This window comes from Gracilinanus agilis, chromosome 1 (genome assembly GCF_016433145.1).
Source record: "Gracilinanus agilis isolate LMUSP501 chromosome 1, AgileGrace, whole genome shotgun sequence".
NCBI lineage: Eukaryota > Metazoa > Chordata > Mammalia > Didelphimorphia > Didelphidae > Gracilinanus > Gracilinanus agilis.
The window spans coordinates 376,862,148-376,887,214 of NC_058130.1; the positions used below are offsets into that span (position 1 = coordinate 376,862,148).

The window sequence follows — 25,067 nt, forward strand, 5'->3', positions numbered from 1 at the left end:
AATCTAACTTCAGTATATAAAGTGTTAAGGGGAAAAAAAGGAATAGTCAGCCACTTATTTATTGTATTAGAAAGAACAAACAGAATTTTTCACGTATGTTCTGTGTAAGGGGAAAAGGGGTTTTTTGGTTAAATATATTAAAAGGTTAGGTCACCAGGGAATTGAATAATTATCAATTCCCAATTAAAGAATAACCTCAAGGGGGCAGCTGGGTAGCTCAGTGGATTGAGAGCCAGGCCTAGAGATGGGAGGTCCTAGGCTCAAATCTGGCCTCAGACACTTCCTAGCTGTGTGACCCTGGGCAAGTCACTTGACCCGCATTGCCTACCCTTACCTCAGGTCAAAATGACTTTTATGGAAGTTTATTTACAAAATATAGGAGAGAGTGGAAGTAGAGAGATGAGAAGAGGATAGAATAAGAGATTTGTATTCAAGTCTGGGCTTTACTCAGGCAGGGCTCCAGAGACCCAGCCAGAGCCTAAAAGTCAAATAACAAGGGTTTTAGCCATAAGGGCTTCTCCCAATCAAGGGAGCCTCCTGGAGGCTATTACCTCCTGGGAAGTTAAAGGAGTCGGCCTTCTTCACCCACCACATGTAGTTCCAAGAGAGATATTTAAGAACAGTCTCACCAAGGTCTCAGGGTCCCAGGTCCAGAGCTCCTCCACATCCAAGCAAGAACCAGAAGAGCTCCTTCAGGTCCAGTTCATGAACCAGAAGAAGAGAGGAGCTGAGTTCATTGAGGTCTCTTTTTAAAGGGGCCTCTTTTGCGTCACTTCCTGTACCTTCCTCTTAGTTTACGTGTCCAATCATAACAGATGCTTTTCTTAGGACTGCCCAGGAGGCAGTCAGTAAATTCTATTTTGTCACTCACTCTAGCACATGTGGGTTACAGACCTCCCAACTTGTGAGTTAAGTGGAGATATCTTCACCTTTGGTGATTAAATCTAAAGGTGGGTAGGGTAGATTTAATCTCATTATCACATCTGGGTGCTGTTAGCCCCCCCCATCTCCATTACATCCTTATATATTTGGGATATATGCCTCTTGAATTTATGAACAGGTCATATTCTCCTAGGGACAGCAAGCTCTTTATTCTGCCTAAAAAAAAAAAAAAAGGAACTAAAATGGTTATATCCTTTAAGCAGAGAATCTACCAATAGACCTATACCCCAAGGGAGCTAAAACAGATTTCATGTGTATAGAATATTCATAGCAGCACTTTTAGTGGTAGCAAAAAATTGAAAACATAGCAAAACATACATCAGACGAAGTATACATTGGAGAAGATATAACAGACATACAGAGTGAAGTTCTCCCAATGGGAGCAGGATAACTCAGCTCAAGCAGGAGACAGAATGCTATCTCACCCAAAAGGGAAACTATCTGAAGTTTCCAGAGTAGCAAGCTGGGTATAGGGGTATGATGGAGACTGCCAGCTCCTCTCATTTGGCTTCCTTTAGTGATCTGAAATGGGATTGACATTGTCTATTTTTCTCTCTCAAAACCAGAAGTTAGAGGAGCCTAAAGTAACTGCAGAGTCCAAAGACCCTAGAGTTGAAGAAAGTCTGGAGAGACTAAGAGATCAATTCTTTCCTTCCTCCTGTTCCTTTTCTTCAGATAGGGGTGGAAAGATATCTGTGCTGCCTGCTTGGAAAAATGTACACAATCACACCCAACAATAAGTATTTATTAAACACCTACTATGTGGTGGGCATTGTGCTAAGCTTAGGGGGTACAAAAATGGTAAAACATGGTCTTTGCCTTCAAGCAATTTACAAATCAATGAGGAAGACAGTGTAACACACCTACACACACAAAAGACATGTTTAGCATAAATAAGTAATTAACAAGGGGAAGCTGGGTGGCTCAGTGGATTGAGAGCCGGGTCTAGAGATGAGAGGTCTTGAGTTCAAATTTAGTTTCAGACAGTCTAGCTGTGCGACCCTGGACAAGTCACTTAAACTCCATTGCCTGGGCCTTACCGGCTCTTCTGCCTTGGAATCAATACACAATACTGATTTTAAGAGGGAAAGTAAGAGTTTAAAAAAAAAAAAAAAAAAGAAGAATTAACAGAAGAAAGGCATTAGAATTAAGGGGGCGGGGAAGGCTTCCTGTAGAAGAAGGGAAGCCCGGGAAGCCAGTAGGCAGAGATGAGGAGAGAGAGCCTGTTCCAGGATTGGGGGACAGATAGAGAACTGCTGAGTCAAGGTGATGGAGTGTCATGTCCCCAGATTAGCCAGTGTCTGATTAAGAGTCCTTTCTGTCTCATCCAGGCCCTGGAGCCAGGGGGGTGGGAGACCAGTGTCACTGGACTGACGAATACTTGTTGGAGAGTAAGGTGTAAAAAGACTGGAATGGTAGCAGGGAGCTAGGTTATGTTTACAGCGTTTTGTAGTTGCTTTTGGAGGCAATAGGGATCCACTACAGCTTATTGAGTAGGATAGTGACATTCAGTGGGTTTTAGGAAAATCACTTTAGTGACTGGAGAGGATAGAGTGAGGAGAGTTGAAGCTGGCAGACTCACCAGCTGGCTATTTGCAGGGACCTACACCAGAGTGGTGGCAGTGTCAGAGGGAAGGGTTTTATGAAGAGGGGATGGACAGGGCTCGGCCACAGAATGTGTATGTCTCCGACACTGGACTCTGCAGTCCACTCCGGACGACGAGAACCCCAGCGTTTTGCTAGACGCGTTTGGAATTTCAGGCTCCAAGCAGCCGCAGTCGCGCAGAGGGCGAGTTCACAGTCGGGCCGACCCGGGGGCCTCCATGACGCTTGCTGGCAGAGCTGCTCTGTTTCCTAGGAGACCTCAAGGCGCTTCCATCCCATCTTGCCTTGTCAAGAAAGACGGAAGTGAGGGCAGAGCCGCTTCCGCTTCCGGTGGGCTGAAGCAAAGCGGAACGTAAACACGGGCAGCAGGGAGCTGTCGCCAGGTAACCCGGGGCTCTCTGGGTGGGTTGGGTAGTTGGGGACGGCGAGCGCCGGGTTTTGGCGAAGAGACCTCTCGAGGAGTCTGGGGGATCCTTTGCGGTGTTGGCGGACCTCAGCCCTGTGGGTTGGTACACCCCGCGGTTGAGCGGGGAGATCCGGTTGACCCTTAGCGGTCGGGACCCCTGTGCTCTTTGGGCTCCCAACTCCTCTCTGGAGATGGGAGGAGGAGGTGGAGATTCTCATCTCTTTCGTTCCAGGCCTGTTTGGGGGCCTCAGAGGGTGGTTTGGTGGATTCTGGGGCAAGATCTGCTGATCGACGCCTCCCCCCCCCCCCCCCCCCCCGCCTCCTTTTTTTTCCCCTGGCGACCGTGGGTACGTTACTCTGTGGGGAAGATTCTTGACTCTAATTTTTAAAGCGAAGATACATCATTTCACGGAGTCAACGCTGACTACATCTCGGGAGACAGAAAGGATCTTGAGCTGTGTTCACACTGTTCTTGGCTGTGTTTGGGGTTTAGCTAAAGCACGGATAAGCTTTGCCTTCCAGAGCCTCAGGATTGAATAAAAAAAATTGCTCATAAATAAATAAAATATCTATTAGGCATAACATATAGTGCCTAGTGTGCATTTTTGTTAAGGTACGTGTCAGGGCAATGACCGACCAGTCAAATACTTATTAAGCACCTACTACGTGCCAGGTTCAGTACTAAATATTGTCGATAAGAGAGCCAAAAGATAGACCCTCCTCTCAGGGAGCTTGCTTTTTAAATATTTTAGTGGATTCCAGTTAATACTACTCCTGTACCAAAATACTGATTTCCATTGAATGTAAAACGGTTTTGCTAGCACATCTCAGTAACCTTTTTTTTTTTTTAATGTTATGTTACCGCATTTTAAAACTGGAGCAGTTGAGACCTAGTGGATAGAGCTCTGGGTTTGAACTCGGGAAGACTTATTTTCCTGAGTTCAGATGTGGCTACCGACATTTCCCAGATGGGACGCTAGACAAGTCTCATGACCCAATTTTCAATTTGCTTATCCATAAAGTGGTTGAGCATCCTTCCTGGAAAAGGAAATAGCAAACCACTACAATATCATTGCTGAGAAAACCCCAAGTCAGGTCAGGAAGAGAGGAACATGACTAAAAGGACTAAACACAACAAAAAAGTTTTAAACCAGGATTAAAAAAACAAACAAACTACTTTTGTAGATTTAGGAAAGGTCTTTTTCTAGCAAGACCTTGATGACTTTGGAAATCGAGGAAGTATGATTATACTATCTTGAAAAAAACATCTTCATAAATCAAAAATATGGTTGAACTGGGAAAATGTTAATCCATAGAGACTATTTTTAAAAATCTGACTTTGACATGTACATTTTTCTGTGGTCAGAGTATTTAAGACTAAGTTTGAAGAGCATTAGAGCTTATTGAATCCATAATTTGTGTAATCTGTTAAATATTTCTAAAGAATGAACATGGAGTTTCTATAAATATAGAAGCAAGTCACTGATCTCTCTCTAAGCTTACATTTTCTTTGAATTTGTGCCTACTTGCAATATTGCCATATCTGTCTAGTTTAATTAAAATCAAAATATTATTGTTAGAAATAAAATAAATAACTTGTTTATTTAGGTTTTACTTGGTTTTGATACTACTGCTTCCCTTCCTTCCAACATTAAGTTGGAGAATTATGGGTGTGGGCTTTTGCATATACTTTTAGATACAGTTGATTTACTAAGCTAGGCTTTTCTCTTTTTAAATCTTTGAAATAGTAAGGAACACCTTGCTGAGTGGGGAAAGGGGAAAGGACATATTTAGTAAAAACAAAAGATAACAATAAAAATAACATTAAAATAATGTATGTGTTGTTCTTCATACATGAAGATGACACCATTGATCTGCAGTCATTGGTCATACATTCATGAATTACTTTTCTAAGAATATTGTTACAATCGCATGGATCCTGTTATGCTCTTCTGGTAGGTTTCCCCTTATGATCAGTAACACCCATTTATGAATAGCCCTCTGAGGGTGAATGAAACTCTTTGTGAAATTAACTTCTTTAAGAGCCAGTGTTTGGCCTAATAGCACATTGTGGGCCAAGGATTCTCTAGGAATTTATTAGTAAATTTTAGTACTTTATTTTAGGGGTTCCCAATCTTTTCAAGTTTGAGGGCCTCTTTTTAATGTCAAATGTAATAGTAACTCAGTTGATTGGAGGATCACAATTCATTCCACATATTTTGTTGGAACTGAATAAAGAAGAAAATGATAGTGTTTGGTACACATAGAGATTCTCAGACCGCTTGAGAGTCCTCCATCAGACTGGAAAGCACCCTTTACCTCTCTAAATCAGTTGCCCCCTGCAGTCTTTGCTCTTTTTTTTGAAGAGTCTCATCTGGGAGGGAAATGTATCAGGCAGATTTTTTTTTCTGCTCTTGCTTAGGTGTTTTAGTGTCAGATTTAATATCCTTGTACCTTTCCCCTTTTCTTCTATTGCTCTTTATAACTGAAGACATCACTCTCAGCAGATCCTTCACTACCATTTCAGACAATCTGAAGTTTTTAGAGAAATTGTTAAAGTTGATCATTTATATTTTCTAGAATGGCTTCCTTTGGATGGAAGAGGAAAATTGGCGAAAAGGTCTCAAAAGTCACATCCCAGCAGTTTGAAGCCGAAGCTGCTGATGAGAAGGGCTTAGTGGAGAATGATGACGTTAATTGGCTTCATGCAATTAAACGAAAGAAAGCAATTCTCCTAGAAGACTGTACAGAGAAGAGTAAACGGTTAAAGGATGAAGGTGCAATTTTGGCTGAAAATAAGAGGTATGGTATATATTTTTCTTTGCCGGGCAGTGGAATTTATGTTTAATTTTCTGACCATGTAGTCCTTAGATAAAGATATGTATTCATACATTTTAAATGAATAATAGGCTGCAAAAGTACTTAAAACTTCCTATGATTAGGGTAGATTAAAAATTTTAAGTTTGATTATATTATTTCACAAGTTCAAAACTATTCCTTGGTTTTGCTCTGCCACCATTCAAAGCTTCATCTAAAAAGGCAGCACTTCAGATTTGTTTTCTCCTGGAATACCTGACTTTTGGAAATATTCTTATGGCATTTACAACTTTGAATTAATACTAGGAAAGTTAGGCATTCTCAGTAGTAGTTTTGGAAATATATATTTTCATCATAACACTTCTCCTGGTCTGAGGCACCTCTAGGTGAGAGATTGAATTATAGCATTCCTCTGAGAGTTCTAATTTACTCCTTGAAAATTTCTGTTTGGTAATTGTAAAAATACTTTAGCAGAGTAAGATATCAAATTATTCTAATTAGGGCAGGAATAGGTGACTTTCAGACACTGGTAGAATGGAGTGGCATCTGAGATAGCTATTAGTTGTCCACTGTCATCCCACTGTAGGTATCTTTTGTCTCTGTTCTTCTATCTGATTTCTTTTTCCTATCTCATTTTCTCTTGCTGATACTTGCCAGTAGTAGTCCTTCTATGTTCATTATTTGGCTTTACCAGTGACTATGGGTGTAAATGTCTTAATCTATAAAAGATCAGATTGTATTAAGTAATATCTAAGGATTTTTCCAACTCTAGACTTGTTTGCTTGTATGGCTTGTCTTAGAGAACTTGCTGTCCCCAGCTTTAAGAGATCCTTTGTATCTGACTTGGTCTAAGAATAGACTCTTTGATGTAGTTGGTGACTAAAGAAAATGTGATACTAATCTACATCTTAATTCACAAGTTCTGTAAGGAATTTCTAAATCCACACTAGGAAATCTAATAGCCTAATAACAGCATTTCTAGATAACTGTTAGGGAGTGGCTAGATTATCATCCAATGATTGAAATATTTTTGCTTTCTGTATCTAGAGGAAACAGTGTAAAGAGCAGTAACAGAAGTATATATTTATGTATTTGAACATATATATTTTATATATACACACGTCTACACACGTACATGTTATCTCACTACCATAGAGTTAATAGAACTTTAGTTTTACTTTTAATAATCTAGCCAAATATCTAAGTTTAAAATGAATTTTAGTAATTGATCCCTGATCTAAGAATTGATGCTATTTTAAAAAATATATAAAAAAAAATTTAAACTCTTACCTTCCTTCTTAGAATTAACATTAAGTATTAGTTCCAAGATAGAAGAATCATAAAGGCTAGGCAATGTGGGGGTTAAATGACTTGTCCAGGGTCACACAACTAGGAACTGTTTGAGTCCAGATTTGAACCAAGGACCTCCTATCTCTAGGTCTGGCTCCACTGAGTTACCTAGATAACCCCATCTCTATAATATTGTTTAAGCTTGGTGATTAAAAAAAAATGCAAGGGAAGAGTTGCTGTCTAGGTAACCTACAGCTAATGGGGAGAGTTTGATTACAAGATACAACATCACATGCTTGTTGTCACTGCTACTATGGAGGCTGAGCCTGGTGGATCTCTTGAGTTTGGGGGTTTTGAACTACAGAGAGCAAAGCTGATCACCAGTCTGTTCCAAGTCTGGCATCAATATGGTGGGAGTAGGAGGCCACTAAGCTTTCAAAGGAGTGATTAACTGGTTGGCCTATATTGGAAATATAGTTAAATGGCAGGTTCCTCTGCCAGTCAGTAGAAGTATTAGACTCATGAGTGGCTGCTGTACTTCATTCAGCCCAAGTAACATAGGGAGACCCAGTCTTTAAAAGCAAACAAACAAAAAGAGTGCTATTTTTGTGCCTTGTTAATTTTTGTCAAGTACAAAATATAGGCAGTACTTTGGATAATTTTTTAAAAAGTACTTTAGGGCCACTTTTTGTCTTTTTACATTTTTTTTAATAAAAGCAGAGGGAGGTAGAATAGGAATTACAATAGCAGAGAGAAGGTAAAAGATTAACCAGAAGTTTTAGTATTTAGACAAATTTTTAAGAATTGCTCTGACCTCTAGTGTAAGCTATAATTGACACTTCCTTCTGTACTACTAATCTTATGTGCCTCCTGCACATTCCTAGACCTAGATCTGTTAGCCCACTAGTATTTTATTTCTTTCACATAAACTAAGGGGATAGAATATAAGGAATTTCTGCTACCTTCAGTCTTTCTCATTATTTCCAATGACCCTTTCCAGAGTACCTTCCATTTTTGTACTTTTTGCTACCATACATAAACCTGGAGAGTGTTTATTCCCTCTTACAGTTTAATCTGCAAGACTAAAGACTATGTTTAGTCTGGTAATTTCTGTTACTGTCACCCTATTCCCAGAGTTGTCTGCATAGGAATGCCACATATCCCAAATTCCTTTAGTATGATAAATCACAGACAAAGAATATATCAAAACTAGGAAAGACCTTGGAGATTAGGTGGTCAAGTTTTACCTTTCTCTTAACCCCCATTTTATAGACAAGGCACAGAGAAGTGAAGTGACTTACCCAAGGTCACATAATTAGTTTGTAATGGAACTAGGTCTAGTATTCTAGTCTCCCAGTTCCCAGTCTTTTTTGCAGCACTAGCTATAGGGGTACAAGTATGTATTGAGTATGGCAGTTGGATCTGCAAAGGTTAGGAACAGGAATATCACTATAGAAGTTTAAGTGGAGTGTGATTGAATCAATCAATTTTTAAGTTATTGTACCTCCTTTATGTCTCATAAGAAATATGAAAAATATATAAATCATAGACCCTACCTTAAATGAGTTTACAATTTAGCAAATATGTACATAGGATTCAATTAAAAAGCAAGATAGCATAAAATGAAGTGTAATTGATGGAAACCAACCACTGGAGATATCATTCACTCAAAGTGGTAAATAGTGACTCCAGGCTTTGGGATTGTAATGAGAGCCATGTTATACATAGAACAGAGATTTTATGGTTAGAATTTGGAATGGATATGTGAATGCTGGTCTGCTTTGAGAATAACTTCTGGCTGGTCTGTAAGTTGTCTTTTATGATGTTTTTGGGATATGTATCCTCTCATGATCCCACACTATTCTTTTTTTTCCATATTATATATATATATTTATATATATATATATATATATACATTTTTTTTTTAAACCTTTACCTTCTGTCTTGGAGTCAATACTCGTATTGACTCCAAGACAGAAGAGTGGTAAGGGCTAGGCAATGGGGGTCAAGTGTCTTGCCCAAGGTCACACAACTGGGAAGTGTCTGAGGCCAGATTTGAACCTAGGACCTCCTGTCTCTAGGCCTGGCTCTCAATCCACTGAGCTACCGAGCCCCCCCCCCCCCCCCCCAATTTATTCTACTGAGGAAGCACATAAGATACCAAGATATAGAGAGGGTAATAATGGAGGGAGTGGAGTTAGTAGAACATTGAGTGAGTGGAAGAACCAGAAAAGAAGCTAAATTAGCAGGAAGTCAAGAGAGGATGACAAAAAGAAAATCAGGTCATTCCTTATTCTCTTAATGAATCCTGATGATTATGCTGCTCTTCTTGGCATTATTCTGTCTTCCATTGCATTTTTTTTTTTTTTTTTTTAACCCTTGTACTTTGGTGTATTGTCTCATAGGTGGAAGATTGGTAAGGGTGGGCAATGGGGGTCAAGTGACTTGCCCAGGGTCACACAGCTGGAAAGTGGCTGAGGCCGGGTTTGAACCCAGGACCTCCTGTCTCTAGGCCTGGCTCTCACTCCACTGAGCTACCCAGCTGCCCTCTTCCATTGCATTTTCACTACCACCTTTAATAGAAACCTCATGACTGGCTTATATATTCCTACTATTGCTGTGGTTATTAAAAACCAAGTTCCCTTTCCTGAAAACAAAATTTCTTTTTAAAAACACCTATTATAAGACTAACAGAGGCCATTAAACTTGTTTCACAACTCTTTTGCATTTAGATAAATGAATTTAAATCCATAAAATGTCATAACTTTATTGTCATTCTATGTGTTCATTAGGGTTTTTTCCTTGAGCCCAAACCAGAAATTTTATGGTATTTACAAAAAAGTATCTTCAGGATGGTAAGATGGTGTAGTGAAGAGAGCAGGCCTTTAAAGTCAGAAAGACCTGGGTTCAACTTCTGCTTCTGACTCACATTGGGTGTGTGATCTTGGACAAGTTTGTTAACTTCTCAGTGCCATAGTCACTTCTCTGAAAACCATAATTTACAGAGTAGGTATTCTGATCTGACTTGGTAAAGGGAATTAATTTACTAGGAAACTGTTTATGTATGAAAACATAGGTCTAAACCAAAACAAGTTAAAAAACCCCAAACAAAATGTATTTGCTTTCAATGAAGGAAATATATCATTAAGAACATGGTTGATTCCAGAATGAGTGTTATTAATTATTTCCTTTTTTTTTTTGAACCCTTATCTTCTTGCTTATAATTGATACTAAGTATTGATTCCAAGGTAGAAGAATGATAAGGGCTAGGCAGTTGGGGTTAAGTGACTTGCTCAGGGTCACATAGCTAGGAAGTCCTAGGAAGTATCTGAAGCCAGATTGAACTTCTGGTTTCCTGGTCTGGTTTCTCTCCACTGAATTACTTAGTTTCCCTAATCTAGTTGTTTGTTAATGACATTATAGATCTTCTTGGCCATCCTCTATTATTGACTTGAACTTTTTAATTAATTGAAATATTGGTTCATCTTTTTGATTAAGGCCTGGACCTAGGTATGATTTAATTGGTTTAGAGAACTCCCTCTACCAGTACAAGTTGGAAGCTGCTCTGGATATACTAATGAATTCCTTAATATTCTGATTATTCAAGGGAGATATTTTGATTTATGTGTGGATCAGATATCATGAAAAATATGGAAAAGGTTAATACTGTGTCTTTCATTATAAAATTTGAAATCTTGAATCTGAATTATAGTGGTAGGAGGTAGTATAGGTATGAAAAAAATAGTCAAACCTAAATTAATCCAAACTTTATTTATGGTATAGAGAATATATTTTCATTAAAATTCAAATGTGTAATTGAGCTTATGTTATATCTGACTATATCTTAAAAGGCTACTTTCACTGATTTCTTCACTGGGTAGAATTAGTCTTACAAAATTCTGGGTTTTGTTGAATGTTGAAAAATGAAATATTAGCCAACTATGCTTTATTAACTGAGAAAATTGTAACATTCCTACATTTATCATTTGTGGACTGCGATACTATAAACATTTTAGATGTATTGAGGAATTCTTTTTGCCTCTATTTTAACTTTTAGCTTAGGGTATAATCTTTCACAAAATTTTAATACAAATAGAAAACAAATGTTTAGTTTACACATTATTAAAAGTAGAATAAACCATAGCACCCAGGTTAATGGTTTTTTTTTTTTTTTTTTTTTTTTTACCCTGGGACTCCATTTTAGGAGCATAGGGCCACAACCAGTAGGCAATGGGTTGCTCAGGGTCACCCAGCTGGAAAGTGTCTGAGCCCGGATTTGAACCTAGGACCTTTTGTCTCTAGGCCTGGCTCTCAATCCACTGAGCTAGCCCAGCTGTCCCTACTTTAGGTTGCAGTTTCTTTAGCCTATGTAGTTTTTACAGGGTGGGGTTGCTAGCCCCACGCCCAACCCTCCTCCTTTTTCATCCGGGCTAGGGACCTTCCTTAGCCAAGGAGTGGTAAGGGTGGGTGATAGGGGTCAAGTGACTTGCCCAAGGTCACACAGCTGGAAGTGTCCAAGGCCGGACTTGAACCTAGGACCTCCAGTCTCTAGGCCTGGCTCTCAATCCACTGAGCCACCCAGCTGCCCCCAGGTTAATGTTATAGATCATGAATTAGCAGTCTAATACAAAAATATGCCTCCACTTGTACTTTACAAGGTTGGCTGTTATGTCTTGACCAAAAAAAAGTCTAACTAAATTTCCACATTTATGAAATCACTTTCTCAGCATCTATAAAAATAACTTTAGGAATTTTTGTAAGTACTTTTTAATAACTTATTATTATTGTTTTTTTCTAAATTGCAAGAAGAGGGAAGAAGGAAAAGGCAAGTTAGTCATTATTATGATATCCTCCTGAATGTCCTGTGTGTCGTTGTCATATAGATAAACAAGATATGTGCTACCTGCCCACATAGTACCCAGATATTGTTAATTCAGTGAAAAATGAGTCAGATCTCTTTTTTTGATGTCAAATGGAGAAAATAATCAGATATCTAACTGATTTTTTTTCAGCCATTTGTTTTGGCATAGTATATACATGGCTTCATAGAAAAATAAACATTAATTAGAAGCTATAGAATAGACTAGTCAGACTGCAGTAAGCCAAACAAAAATTGAACAAAATGCCTGCAAAATAGATGAAGCATATAATCATTAAAGTAGAAAGAAAAAACTTACTTCCATACAGAGTTATATAAATTGGAAGAGTGGGATTCAATTAAGAAAATAAGTTTTTAGGTTAAGAGAGGAATAGGTTCTGAAGCAAAGGGAGAAGCTGCATTTTTTAAGGTATTAGTTAAATTGATATTAGATAACATGAGAAACAACTTTTTGCTGACTTCACAAATTAGTAAATCTTATAGAAATAGAAAAAAATGGAAAAAAGCATTTGTGGTTGTCTTAACATTCTCATTTTTACAGATGTATTATTTTTAGTTTTAGAGGTAGAGCACAAAACAAAAAAAAACACACCTGAAAACTTACATATATTAAGAAAATCAAAACTGTTAACTCCATTTTTCTCTTTCTATAAGGTCATGGCTCTTACACAGGTGACTTTGGGCAAATGTCTCAGTCTTTAAGTGCTCTAGGCAACTGTCTAAGGCTATAAATTGCAAAGGAAGTGGTAGTGTGGAATCTCCTCATCTAGGGCTTCCTCTAAATCATTGGGGTACTAAGAATTGGAACTAGGAGTTTAAGATTGATCTAGAATAGAGTTTGTCATATGGAACAGAGGAGTTGGTTAATTGTTGCAGGGATGTGGAGTTATAGGTAAGTAGCCAGCAAGGATCAGTGTCTGCTTTGGAGCTGATGAAAAGAGATACTTTAGAGAGAAAGGGAATCATTTATATAACTTTGAGTTCCTGCATTCAAAATAAAAACAAAACTTTTTAAAGTTTTAATATTCTTTTAAAAAATTTCAATTACTAGCATGGTAGCCAGGTGATTCTATGATTTTTCTTTTAATGTATACATTATCTGAGCTATATCATAGGTTGAATATAGACTAGTGGGCTACTATGGAAATCTAACCACCATTTATAATACTGCTTTTGTGGAAAACTGTTTTCCAAGTCCCAGATGAAATTATGTTGTTCTAAAAACCACTTGTAAAATTGCTTTTAAGTTGTAGGCAATTTATTATTCAGCATTTCCATATTAACTAGTAATAATAAGTTAACATAAAATTATGTATCGGCAGATGTTTCTTTTAGTTTAGTTAGTTTATTTCTAAGTGTGGGCAAGGATAATAAGATCAGGTATATAATCATCATTAGAATTTTTCTAGATGTAGGGAAGGTGTAACAATTTTAGAAAGCTTCATTAGTTCTGCATTAGACTACGATGCATTATTTTTCAATTACTACCTTGAACATTGTTTAGCATAAAACATAGGGAAATTGTTCATTGAAAAACATAGGGTGTGTGAAATTCGATAGAGTAGGCAGGGTGTCCATTTTTATCATTACTCACATTTGAACATTTAGTGCAGAATTATTACAAAAGCCAATTTAGTTTTATATTGGAAACAAAATTAAAATAAATTGAAAAGAACTAGTTGACCAAATGCAACTACTTCTTTCCTACATATATCTGTTATTCTCTTCACACAAAGAAAAATAATCTGGTTAACATATTGGGGAGTAACCTTACTGTGCCAAATCTATGTTTCAGATATTAGTTAATTTGTTTCAACAAAGTATGTATGTGTATACATGTGAATTTCTATACAAAAATATACATATAATCTCTATATTTACAACCTACCTCATAGGGTTGTACAAGAAGCACTTTGTAAATTTAAGTGCCATAAAAATCTGAGCTATTTTTCTGGATTATTCTGGGTATTACAATAGAAGGACATCAGTGCTTTTTTGTTTACAAAGCACTCTAATTTGGGTTAAGCACCTCCTCTTGCACTGATGTACAGCCTCTCCCTGGGCACTGGGATAATCCCAGGGTGCTAGTGTGTTAATGTCCTAGCCCCATCCCCAGAGCCAACAAACTTCTCTGTTTCTTTTTGTCAAGCTGTTCCTGACAAAGGACTCACTGTAACATTTTCTAGATTTCCCCATTAGGATTTCAGCTGGTGCATTTCCTAGGCCTTTTAGAAAGAGATTTTGTGGAAGGGAGGCTGGCTGACTACATTGCTTCATACTGCTCTGTCATGCAAGTCTCTTGAGGTTTTGTTTTTTTAAACCCTTCCTTCTGTTTTAAAACCAATACCATATATTGGTTCTAAGGCAGAAGAGTGATAAAGGCTAGGCAATAGCGGTTAAGTGACTTAGCCAGAGTCACATAGCTAGGAAATGTTAGATGATAGTTTTGAACCCAGGATTTCCTGTCTCTAGGCCTGACTCTTAATCCACTGAGCCACCTACCTGCCTCCAAGAATCTTGTGTATTTTAAGAGTGAAAAGTCCAAGGAACCATCATGACAGAGGAGGAAAAATATTTGTGTAGGGTGACCTACAAAATATCTCTTAAATTATGCCACAGATAGTTGCCTATTCATAAGGTTCAGATCCAGTTCTAGTGTGTTGTTGCCTTTTTGGGTATGTTATTCATTTTACATCAAAGCAAAATTTGATATCCTTCATTAACCTTTCTATTGTAATATGTACATGATTTTTTTTATACTCCAGATTTTTGTAGGCATTTGTAAATTAATAAGTAGTGAGTAAAATCTCTTTATTTTTTTTAAACCCTTACCTTCTACCTTGGATTGTTTCCAAAGCAGAAGAGTGGTAGGGCTGGGCAATGGGGGTTAAGTGACTTGCCCAGGGTCACATGCTTAGGAAGTGTCTGAGGCCAAATTTGAACCTAGGACCGTCTGGCTCCCAATTCACTGAGCTATCCAGCTGCCCCTCTTGATATATTCATTTTAAGTTTATTTATTTATTTAAGAATATTTTTCCATGGTTACATGATTCATGTTCTTTCCCTCACCTCCTCCCTTTCCCCCCTCCTGTAGCCAATGAGCAGTTCCACTGGGTTTTACGTGTATCATTGCTCAAGATGTCCATATTATTAATATTTGCAATAGTTATTGTTTAGAGTCTAAATCCACAATCATATCCCCATTGAGCCATGTGATCACCTCTTGATATTTTTCGATTAAAAAAAGAAAAGACTAGAGAACACAGAGACACATCAGAATTTATATGGGTACTTGAAGCCATCAAGGTTCATTAAAGTAGGTTATATTTAAGGTATGTTGTAACCTCAGAAGGCCACAGCAGAGGGGATGGAGTTGGAATGTAACAGCTAAGGACAACTTGCTGTGTTTTGGAAATAATTCTACCATACAGATATGATGAAGTATACCGAATAGGTCAAACATTGGCATAAAAGATAAGGGTAGGAAGATATCACTTCCTAGGGGTGGAGATCAGGGAAATGAATCATCATGGCATTGAGCTGAGCCTTAAGCAAGGAACAGAAATAAAAATATATGAAAACTTATGATGCGTTATATACCAAAGACAGTTAAGTACTTGTTTTTTCTAGAAGTAACAGAACTAGTCCAACTGATTGTCTCCCTCCCTCTCTCATGCTGCAGGAGCCTCTACCTGAAAACCCTGGCATTATTGGTGCTGCAAAGTAAGGGAAGAGATCTCTCCCATTTCCTTTCAGTGAGATCTCATTTTAGAGGTGTGGCCTGTTTTTGGGAAGAGCCTCTATTTTGTCCAATGTTGTGATAAATTTTTTTTCTTTCATAGCTTTCACTCATTTTCAAAGTCAAAGTCTTTGTTATTTTTATTTATTTTAAATCCATTTAAGTTAAAAGTTGTATGAAATTTATACTATTTATTTCCTAGTATGTTAGAACTGGTGGAGACCTTAGAAATCATCTAGTTTAATTCCCTTATTTTATAGACGAGGAGGAAACTAAGGTGATTTGGCTTTCTTTTTTTGCATAGCTACTTTCTATTTGAGGGAGGTAAACATTATGTAATCTAAATACTAACGTTTGGAAGAAAAATTTTGGTGTCCAGTTGACTAATTTGTAGTTTCATTCACTACTTTGGAAAGGAGATGGTTTTTGGTAAAATGAAAATCTTTTTATAGAAAAACTCATTTGTCTGGCTCTCCCACAGAAACAATGATCCATCAAAAAGTACTTTCAGTATCATGTCTCCATAACAGTGCATAATTGAAACAATAAACAAAACTTAACTTCCAAATATTGCTGTAATGTACAAAAGAAATCTGTCCAAAACAGCAGAATATAAAAATAAGTCAGTAAAAAGGCATTTTGCCATATCGTTTTCACCAACAGGCTCATCAAACAATGGAATAAAAGATAAAACATGAACTCCTAAGAAATATATTGTCTAACTTGGAAACAACTAAGCAAGACTTAAAAATTGAAAATATTTAGTAGAAGAAAATGAAATGCTAGACCATCACAGCCTGAATTCCTATAAATGTAACTGGATGATAGTTGTAAAATTTTTTTTCATGATTCATAATTTCTAACTCATTGAACAAGGAACATATATTTCAAACTGTGGGAAGGCATCTTCTTTCTTTGCTAACCTTAGCTAGCTAATCCAAATGAGAGGTAGGTATAATAATGTTCCTCTCCCCTACTTGACTCCCACAAGAACAATTGGGTATATGACAGAGCTAAAACAGCAGTTTATAAAAAGCTTATAAATAAATTAAAAACAGAGTTGGACCATCTCAGTTCAAAGCTAACCTGCCCCTATAAAAGAGGGCATTATCTTTTGGTGTGGCTGAGAACTTGAACTGCAAGTATGATTATTGGCAGGGATTACTAAGGAACCAGTGAGAATCAGTGAGAGGGAGATAGGGTTTCTGTTATGTCCGCCTCTTTTCTCTGGTAGCCAGTTAGATTAAGTTACACTACTCTGCCTCCACCTGCTGTAAGCAGAGGAATACCCAGGCACAGCTCTATTTTCAATTCTGCAGCGACTTTGTGTTTTTTGTTTTTAACTAAATTTTGTTTTCAATGAACATAAATTTACCTTCTCTTCCTTCTGCCCCTCCCCCCAACATGAGAAAGAAAGAAAACCAAAACTTTTTATAAACATGTTTAGTCAGACAAAATAAATTTCCACTTTGTCACATCCAAAAAAATAGTACTGTACTGTACTGAGTCTATCAAGTTTGTCACCTCTCTTTTAGGGAGGTGGATTTCTCTGAGTCCTCTGAAATCATGGTTGATTCAAATGATTCAAATGATTCAAAATTGTTTGCCTTTACAATATTATTGTCAGTGCATAAATTATTTTCCTGGTTCTGCTCATCTTACTCTATATCAGTTCATATAAGTTTTCCCATGTTTTTCTTCTTCTTTTTTTTTTTAAACCCTTGACTTCTGTGTATTGACTCCTAGGTGGAAGAGTGGTAAGGGTGGGCAATGGGGGTCAAGTGACTTGCCCAGGGTCACACAGCTGGGAAGTGTCTGAGGCTGGATTTGAACCTAGGACCTCCCGTCTCTAGGTCTGACTCTCAATCCACTGAGCTACCCAGCTGCCCCCTTCCCATGTTTTTCTGAAACTGTCCTCTTCATCATTTCTTATAGCACAATTATATTCCATCATATTTATATACCAAAACTTGTTCAGCTATTCCCTATTGATGAATACTATTTCCCTTTACAATTCTTTTCCAATACTAAAACAGCTTCTATAAATACTTGCATATCCTTTGTCAGAATTTTTTTTCCCTTTAGGATTAATCTCCTTCTTCTTTGCACCCTCTTGAGTGAAATGTATTCCTGAACCCAATAGAAAAGTGTGTGACTTTTTTCTCTCTCTACTAGTTCATATGAGTGAGGATCAAGTGTCAACTACCCCCTTGCTGCCTTCCTCCTTGCTTACTTATATTTCTACTTGGCCATTATGATTATGTGAGTTATTTTTCTTCATCCCTCCTTTCCTTCTTTTCTATAACCCCTTCCCCATCCCTCCATTTATTCCTCTTCCTCTCCCTTTCTATTCTCTTTATAAGATGTTCAAAACATAACAGTACCAATCCTAGCCCCTCTGTCTAATTTAGATGCCTTGTATTATTCCTGTATTAAATGTCTTGATTATGACTGAGGGACCCCATGTTTCAAATGTAAACAGTTTGTCCTTTTAAAATTCCTTATATTGTTTCACTTGACTACTGTGTTTGCACTTCAAAGTTTCTGTGCAGCTTTGGTCTTTTCATCAGGAATGGTTTGGAAGTCATATTCATTTAAGATCAGTTTTTTTTTTCCTGTGGCTCTTTAGAACTTGACTTCTTTCTAGTTGGTGGTACTATTTCAAAAATTTAACCTAGGAGCTCTTGATTATGGCTGTAATGTTTGTGGAGATTTTCATTTTGGAGTTTCTTTCAGGAAGTAACCAATGGAGTCTTTCTATTTCTATTCTGTCTCCTGATTCTAAGATATCTGGGAAGATTTCCTTTATGATTTTTTGAAACAGGATATCTAGACCCTTTTTTTGGTCATGGCTTTTAGATAGTGTATTGATTTTAAAATTATTTCTCCTTATTCTATTTTCCAAGTTACTTGTTTTTGCTATGAGATAACCTTGTCTTCTATTTTTTCTTAATATTTTGATTTTGATTAAATATTTCTTATTATCTAATGGAGTCATTAGCTCCTATTTGGATCCATTGTAATTTTCCAGGAATTTGTTGTTTAGTCAATATTTTTTATCTCATGTCAAACTGTAAATTTCTTTTCTAATTCTTCTATTACTCATTTTTTAAATATTTTTTCCTATAGTGTGTTCTCATTTAATTTAATTTAATATTTAAAAAATTTTAAAAATTCTTCTAGGAATTGTAATTAAACTTGCAGCCAAGCGGTTTCTCTTTGAAACTTTGCTTGTAGATGTTTGGGGTCACTTTCTTTTTCTCAGTTTGTGTCTTTGCTTGCTTATTCTTTCAATCTATTTCTTGACTTTCAGACTTCATGTTAGGTTGGTCTCTGCACATTTCTAGAGGATATGTCTGGGTTGGTCTTGCTGTTTCTTTCTTGGGCTTTTAAATGTTGTGTAATTCCAGGATCTTGGATAGCTTAGGGCTCCCAAAGTAGTCTGATTCTGGCAAAGTCTTTTTTTAAACCCTTACCTGCCATCTTAGAATCAATACTACGTATTGGTTCCAAGGCAGAAGAGTGGTAAGGGCTAGGCAGTGGGGGTTAAGTGACTTGCCCAGGGTCACACAACCAGGAAGTGTCTGAGGTCAGATTTGAACCCAGGACCTCCTATCTTTGGTCCTGACTCTCAGTCCACTAAGGCACTTAGCTGCCCCCCTGTCAAAGTCTTATAGTTGCCCTCCTAGTCTGAACTCTGCAAATTTTGGACCTGGGCATGGATATGAGTCACAGGCCTGTGGACTTACTCCTGATTGATGTTCTTGTGGATTGTTGCTAGACTCAGCTGCTAACAGTTAACTAAAAAAAAGTTCTACTGGTTCAGAGTGACAGAAGTTCAGGTTCACCTTTGGTTTGGATTTCTTATCCTTATTATTCTCCTGCATGATAGGCTAGATGCTGAAACTGAGACCCTGGGGTCAGAACCACACATGTTGCTTTGGAAGTGGGAAGCTTGCATGCTTCAGAACTTCCTTCTTGTTTGTACAGCTGAAAGGCTGTGACCACTCTTCACTCTGGAATGCCATCTTTAGAGGCAAGTCTACTTCTCAGCCTCTCTTGAATATGTGACCTAGAACTGGGTAATAAGTGTCAGAGCAGCCAGCTGGTGTTTAATTCCTATTCCCTGAACAAATGTGGTTCCTCTGTGCTTGAATGGGGTGGTGGCAACAAAGAAAAAAAGTCTGGTGTAAGAAATGTTGCAGAACATATAAAAATAATGAAGTCAGTAAGAAATAAAAGGCATGGTTTTTTGGAATAGAAAACAAACCCTATTTGGGAAATAGGATACCAGATTCACAGTTAAATGAATTAACCAGATAACAAAGCAGAGTTAATATATCAAGCAAGGTCTGACTTCAAATCCAATGCCTTTTCCATAATACCACATTGCTTCTCATACCACATTGCTTCTCATGTTGAGTCTGAGGAGCCAGTAGGACAGATGTGGATTTGGAGGTTAGCAGAAAGATCAGGGATCCACTCTCATTGCATTCCATACTCCCTATAGCTGCCAGAATGACTTCAGTGTTTAGATCTGACCCTGTTCTTCCCCTACTTAATAAACTCCTTAATATTATTATAAATGACTCCTTATTGCTTTAAATATCAAATAGAAACTCTGCAGTTTGGTTTGTACATCCCTTTACAACGTAGCTCCATTCTCTCTTTCTAGTCTTTATACTACATTATTCTCCAGGTTCTGCTCCTTTCACTCTGCATCAATTCCTGGAGGTCTTTCCAATTCACATGGAATTCCTCCAGTTCATCATTCCTTATAGCACAATAGTATTCCGTCACTGCATTTTATTCCACAACTTGTTCAACCATTCCCCAATTGAAGATAATACCCTAATTTTCCAATTTTTTGCCACCACAAAGAGCTCGGCTATAAATATTTTTGTGCAAGTCTTTTTCTTTATTATCTATTTGGGTTATTATAAACCTAGCAATGGTATGGCTGGATCAGAGGGCAGGCAGTCTTTTAAAACCCTTTGGGCATAATTCCAAACTGCCTTTCAGAATGGTCGAATCAGTTCACAACTCCATCAGCAATGTATTAGTGTCCCAATTTGCCACAGTCCCTCCAACATTTATTATGTTCCTTTACTGTCATATTGCCTTTTGTACTAAATGGTACTGGGCTGGGTTGGTGGTTTCATTAGTTCAGGAAGCTTCCAGGGGAGGAAACATCCTCTACTAATGCAAATTGGCAGAAAATATCTAACCCAATTCCTTAATTCATAAATGAGGAGAGGTTCAAAGAAATGAAATGAATCACCTAGGTTAACAAAGTAGAGTTAAGATTTCAAGCAAATTCTTCTGACTTCAATTCCAGAAACTTAGAGAGTTATCTAAGGCACTAAAATTTGTCCAGGCTCACACAAGTAGATGTGGCATTTGACCTCAGCCAGATCTTCCTTGTTTCCTTTGAAGCTGCCTCTAGCCACCATGCTACCATGCAGTTCTTTCCTCAACGACTTTATTTATTTTATATATATATTTATACATATACTTGTTGTTTCCCCAGAAAGAACAAAAGCTCCCAGAGTAGGGATTTTTTATACTTTGTGTTTTTATCCTCTCCACTTAAGAACAGTGTCTGGCACATAGTAAATACTTGTTCATCCATTTATTCCAATCTTTTAATACCTTTCTAAAATGTTATCTCATCTAGGAGGCCTTCCTTGACCTCTCCCTTCCTTAGATTAGTAATAACTCTTTCTTTACCTACGTTTCACATAGACTTTTACTTGCCAACTCTATTATGTATGTAACATGTATAGTTAGTTTTATGTTATCATTTTTTATTGCAAGGACAGAGTGGCATACCAGGTAGAGACTTGGCTTTGATGTCATAAAAACCAGTATTCCTTCCTCCTTATGATATTTTTTTATCTGTATGACCATAGAGATTTACTTTTTGTTATTTCTACTTTAAAAAAATTGATAGATTGTTAAATCTTCCATCATGTTAGGTGTATGAGTTTTTTTTTTTTTTTGGTCATGTTTAAAAACAAGTGACAATGGGTCTTCATGACCTTGATTAACAGAGTCTTGCTGCTTTCCTCATGTAGAGTTTAAACAAAGTGATTGTGTTACTTAAAAAGGGTTTTTTTTGGTATGTGAAAAAATTTTTTTGGAGGCAAGGTTGGATGAAGCAAAAGGACAAATGGAGATTCTTTAGAATGATAAGAGCTAAAAGGGAATAATTAGATTCTTTTCTACAGGAGTAAAATAAAACTTAAAAGTGCTTTTGGTAGAAGTCTATGTTAGTACATAATTAAATAGCCTTACAAGTCAGCCATATTTTTGTGAATAATTTTATTGTACTTAAACGAGTGTTGCCTTTTGAAATTTTGTTTAGCTTGTAGATTGCTTAGCTAGTAGATTGCTAGTACTAATTGCCCTGCTGTGTGTTTGGGAGGGAATTATGCTTCTTGTAGCAATTATCAGAGTACTTTAGCATAGTTTCTTTTTTTGAAAAGGGAAAAATTATTTAAATAAACATCAGTATGAGCAATTTATTCTCATTTTGTTAATTTATGCACTGGATTTTTCTTAACTGGGAGAATCAATGAGGACTATCTCATTCCGTCTGGATAGTATCATTTACATATTTTTGAAAGTGATATCTGTCTGTGATATATATAGTTTGTTGGATTTTGATTCTGCTATTCGGCTGGGGGCTTCTTGAGGGTAGGAACTGTCCTTACCTCTCTTTGTATCCCCAGTGCTTAGCACAGTGCCTAGCACATATAGTAGGACCTTAATAAATGCATGTTGACTTGACTATTAGCAGCAGTTCATTTGGAAAAGGTTTCAGTAATCTGCAAACTTAGCATTAGCCAGAAAAGTGGTATTGCAGTCAAAACAAACAAACAAAAAAACAAGCAGTCTTGGTTTGCATTGATAGAAGTATAGTATCCAGATCAAGGAAGTTAAGTCCTCCTGTATTTTTTGTTGAGGGCTACAATTTAAGAAAAATATTTAAAACTTTGTGAACAGGGTATTAAATGGTCAAACAACTATGTCATAAGAAGTTGGTCTGAGAAATTAGGAGTATTCTAGGATTAACAGTATAGTAGAAAGAAGACTTAAGAGCAGAGGATATGCTCTCATTTAAAAAATGTGTATTTGAAGGATTGTCATGTAGAAGAGGAATTTGCCTCCCTCTGTGTATCTCTAAAACCGTGGTTCCCAAACTTTTTTGGCTTACTGCCCCCTTTCAAAAAAAAATATTACTTGGGCCCCTGGAAATTAATTTTTTAAAAAATTTTAATAGCAATGAATAGGAAAGATAAATGCACCTGTGGCCAAATGTGGATCGCTGCAGCACCCACCAGGGGGTGGTGGTGCATCACTGCTCTAAAAGGTAGAACTAAGACCAGTTTTATCTCAGACACTTCTTTGTGACCTTAGGAAAGTCACTTAGCCTCTCTCAGCCTCATTTTCTTCATCTGTAAAATAAGGAGGATTATAATGATCAATGAGATATGTCAAGTGCTTTACAGTTCTTAAAGCACCTTATAGAGATGATGATGATGATGATGATGTTATTATTTCCAGATAATTTTCATTGGCTTCTTGTTGCCTCTAGGATAAAATATAAACTCCTCTCTGGTATTTAGAGCTTTTAACCCATCTTTCCAGAATGATTTCCTGTTACCACCTCTCATCTGCTTAACCTAATCTTGTCAGAGTAACTTTCCTTATTAGTTCCTACCTCCATGCCTTTGTGCCAGTTGTGTGTCAGTCCTGGAAGGTTCTCTTTTCCTATCTCAGTTTCTTAGAATCCCTAACCCTCTTCAAAACTTAGCTCAGATGCCACTTCCCTACACACCAGGGGCCTTTCCTGCTGCCCCCAGCTGTTAGTTTTTTCTTCTTCCCATTGAACTTTTGTACATATTTCCCATTTATCTGTGTACTTGTTTTCCCTCAGTAAACTATAAATTCGGTGGGCTGTGACTATTTCTTTTCTCTCCTTGTATCCCCAGTGCTTGACACCTACAAATGCTTGTTGAATTGAATTGAATTTCAGCAAACTAGGAGGAAGAACTTTCTAAAAATTTGATGAAACCAAAAATGAAGTGATCAACCTAGTGAAGTAATTAGTGTCTTGTCTATGGGTGTGTTCAGGCTTTTTAAGAGAACTGCTCCATGATGTGAGGAGAACCTAAATGACTTATTGGAGCTAGTTTATTTCTAGGGAAGGCCATTCTAACTAAAAGATTCTGTGAATCTTGTAGAGAAAGTGTTGGGGGCACAGAGAAGAGTCCTTTCAGAGAGCACCTAGGGATCAGGCTTTTTGTTATTGCTGCTCTGGCCAAGGTAGGCGAGTTCTGAGAAAATAGTAGATTGTTTAAAAGTGCTAATTGATTGAAATCACAGGAAAAACCTAACCAAAGTGCTTCATGACTGCTCTATTTGAAAATAACCCCTTGCTTTCCTTTTTCCACAGAAGTCCTGGGGTTCTATCATTTAATATCAGAGTTAGTCTTTCCCTAGATTCAGGGTTCTCTGCCTGTTCTCACCCATATCACTTCTCATCTTACTGTACCCTTCATTTCTCTCAATCTCTGAATAATCTTATTCGTATTTCTTAATAAGCATTTGTTTAACAGTATTGGCACACTTCGAGGGACCTAGTGGAATTATAACGTTATTTTAATAACTACAGGTACTGGGAGGCAATTCACAAATGGGATGAAGCACTTCAGTTAACTCCAGATGATGCTACCTTGTATGAGATGAAATCACAGGTAATACTTGTACTCTTAGAATTTTAAAATGATAACAACTGAAGAAAATGGGTAGTCCTCAAAATTGGATTTGAATTAAAACTATTTTTGTGTATAATATAATTATTTAAAATACATGGGAAATTTAAATTTAGCCCTACTCTGAGCTTCTTTCTAGCTATCTCTGTCCCTTTTATAATTTCCTATATCTTCTTTCAAAGAAGACACTAATAGATGCCTCAAATCAAGGCTCAGTTTATGTAATTAAAATGATATATTGTTCTCTAACTGTTTCATGATTCTTTTTAGTCTCTTTTCATTTGATTCTCACAACAACTCTGTGAAATAAGTAGTTCAGATATGGTCTCCTTTGATCATATTAGCATATTAATAATCATACTAAGAATATACAGATGAAGAAATTGGGACATAAGGAGAATAGATACTTTCTCTAAGGTTATGCAGCTAGTTACTTGCATAGGTAATACTAACTAGAACTTGGCAGGTGAAGTATGAATGTATCTAGGCAGACTTAGCAGATTTTTTTCCTTCTCCCTTTCTTCTCTTTGCTTCCATCCCCTCCAAAAAAGATAATTATTGAGAAAACTTTGTCCTTTCTGCCCTAAGAAATAAAGGAAATTACTTCTG

The 25,067-nt window shown here is 37.1% G+C and overlaps 1 protein-coding gene across 1 annotated transcript in view; it reads left to right on the plus strand.

The window, feature by feature from the left end:
- The first annotated feature begins 2,861 nt into the window (after window positions 1-2,861).
- TTC33 (tetratricopeptide repeat domain 33) overlaps window positions 2,862-25,067 on the plus strand; it is a 32,929-nt gene continuing 10,723 nt past the window's right edge. The window contains exons 1-3 of the mRNA XM_044657767.1: window positions 2,862-2,930; window positions 5,534-5,755; window positions 24,359-24,440. Coding sequence (XP_044513702.1) covers window positions 5,535-5,755; window positions 24,359-24,440 — 303 coding nt within the window. The 5' untranslated portion in view covers window positions 2,862-2,930; window position 5,534. The remainder of the gene's footprint in view (window positions 2,931-5,533; window positions 5,756-24,358; window positions 24,441-25,067) is intronic.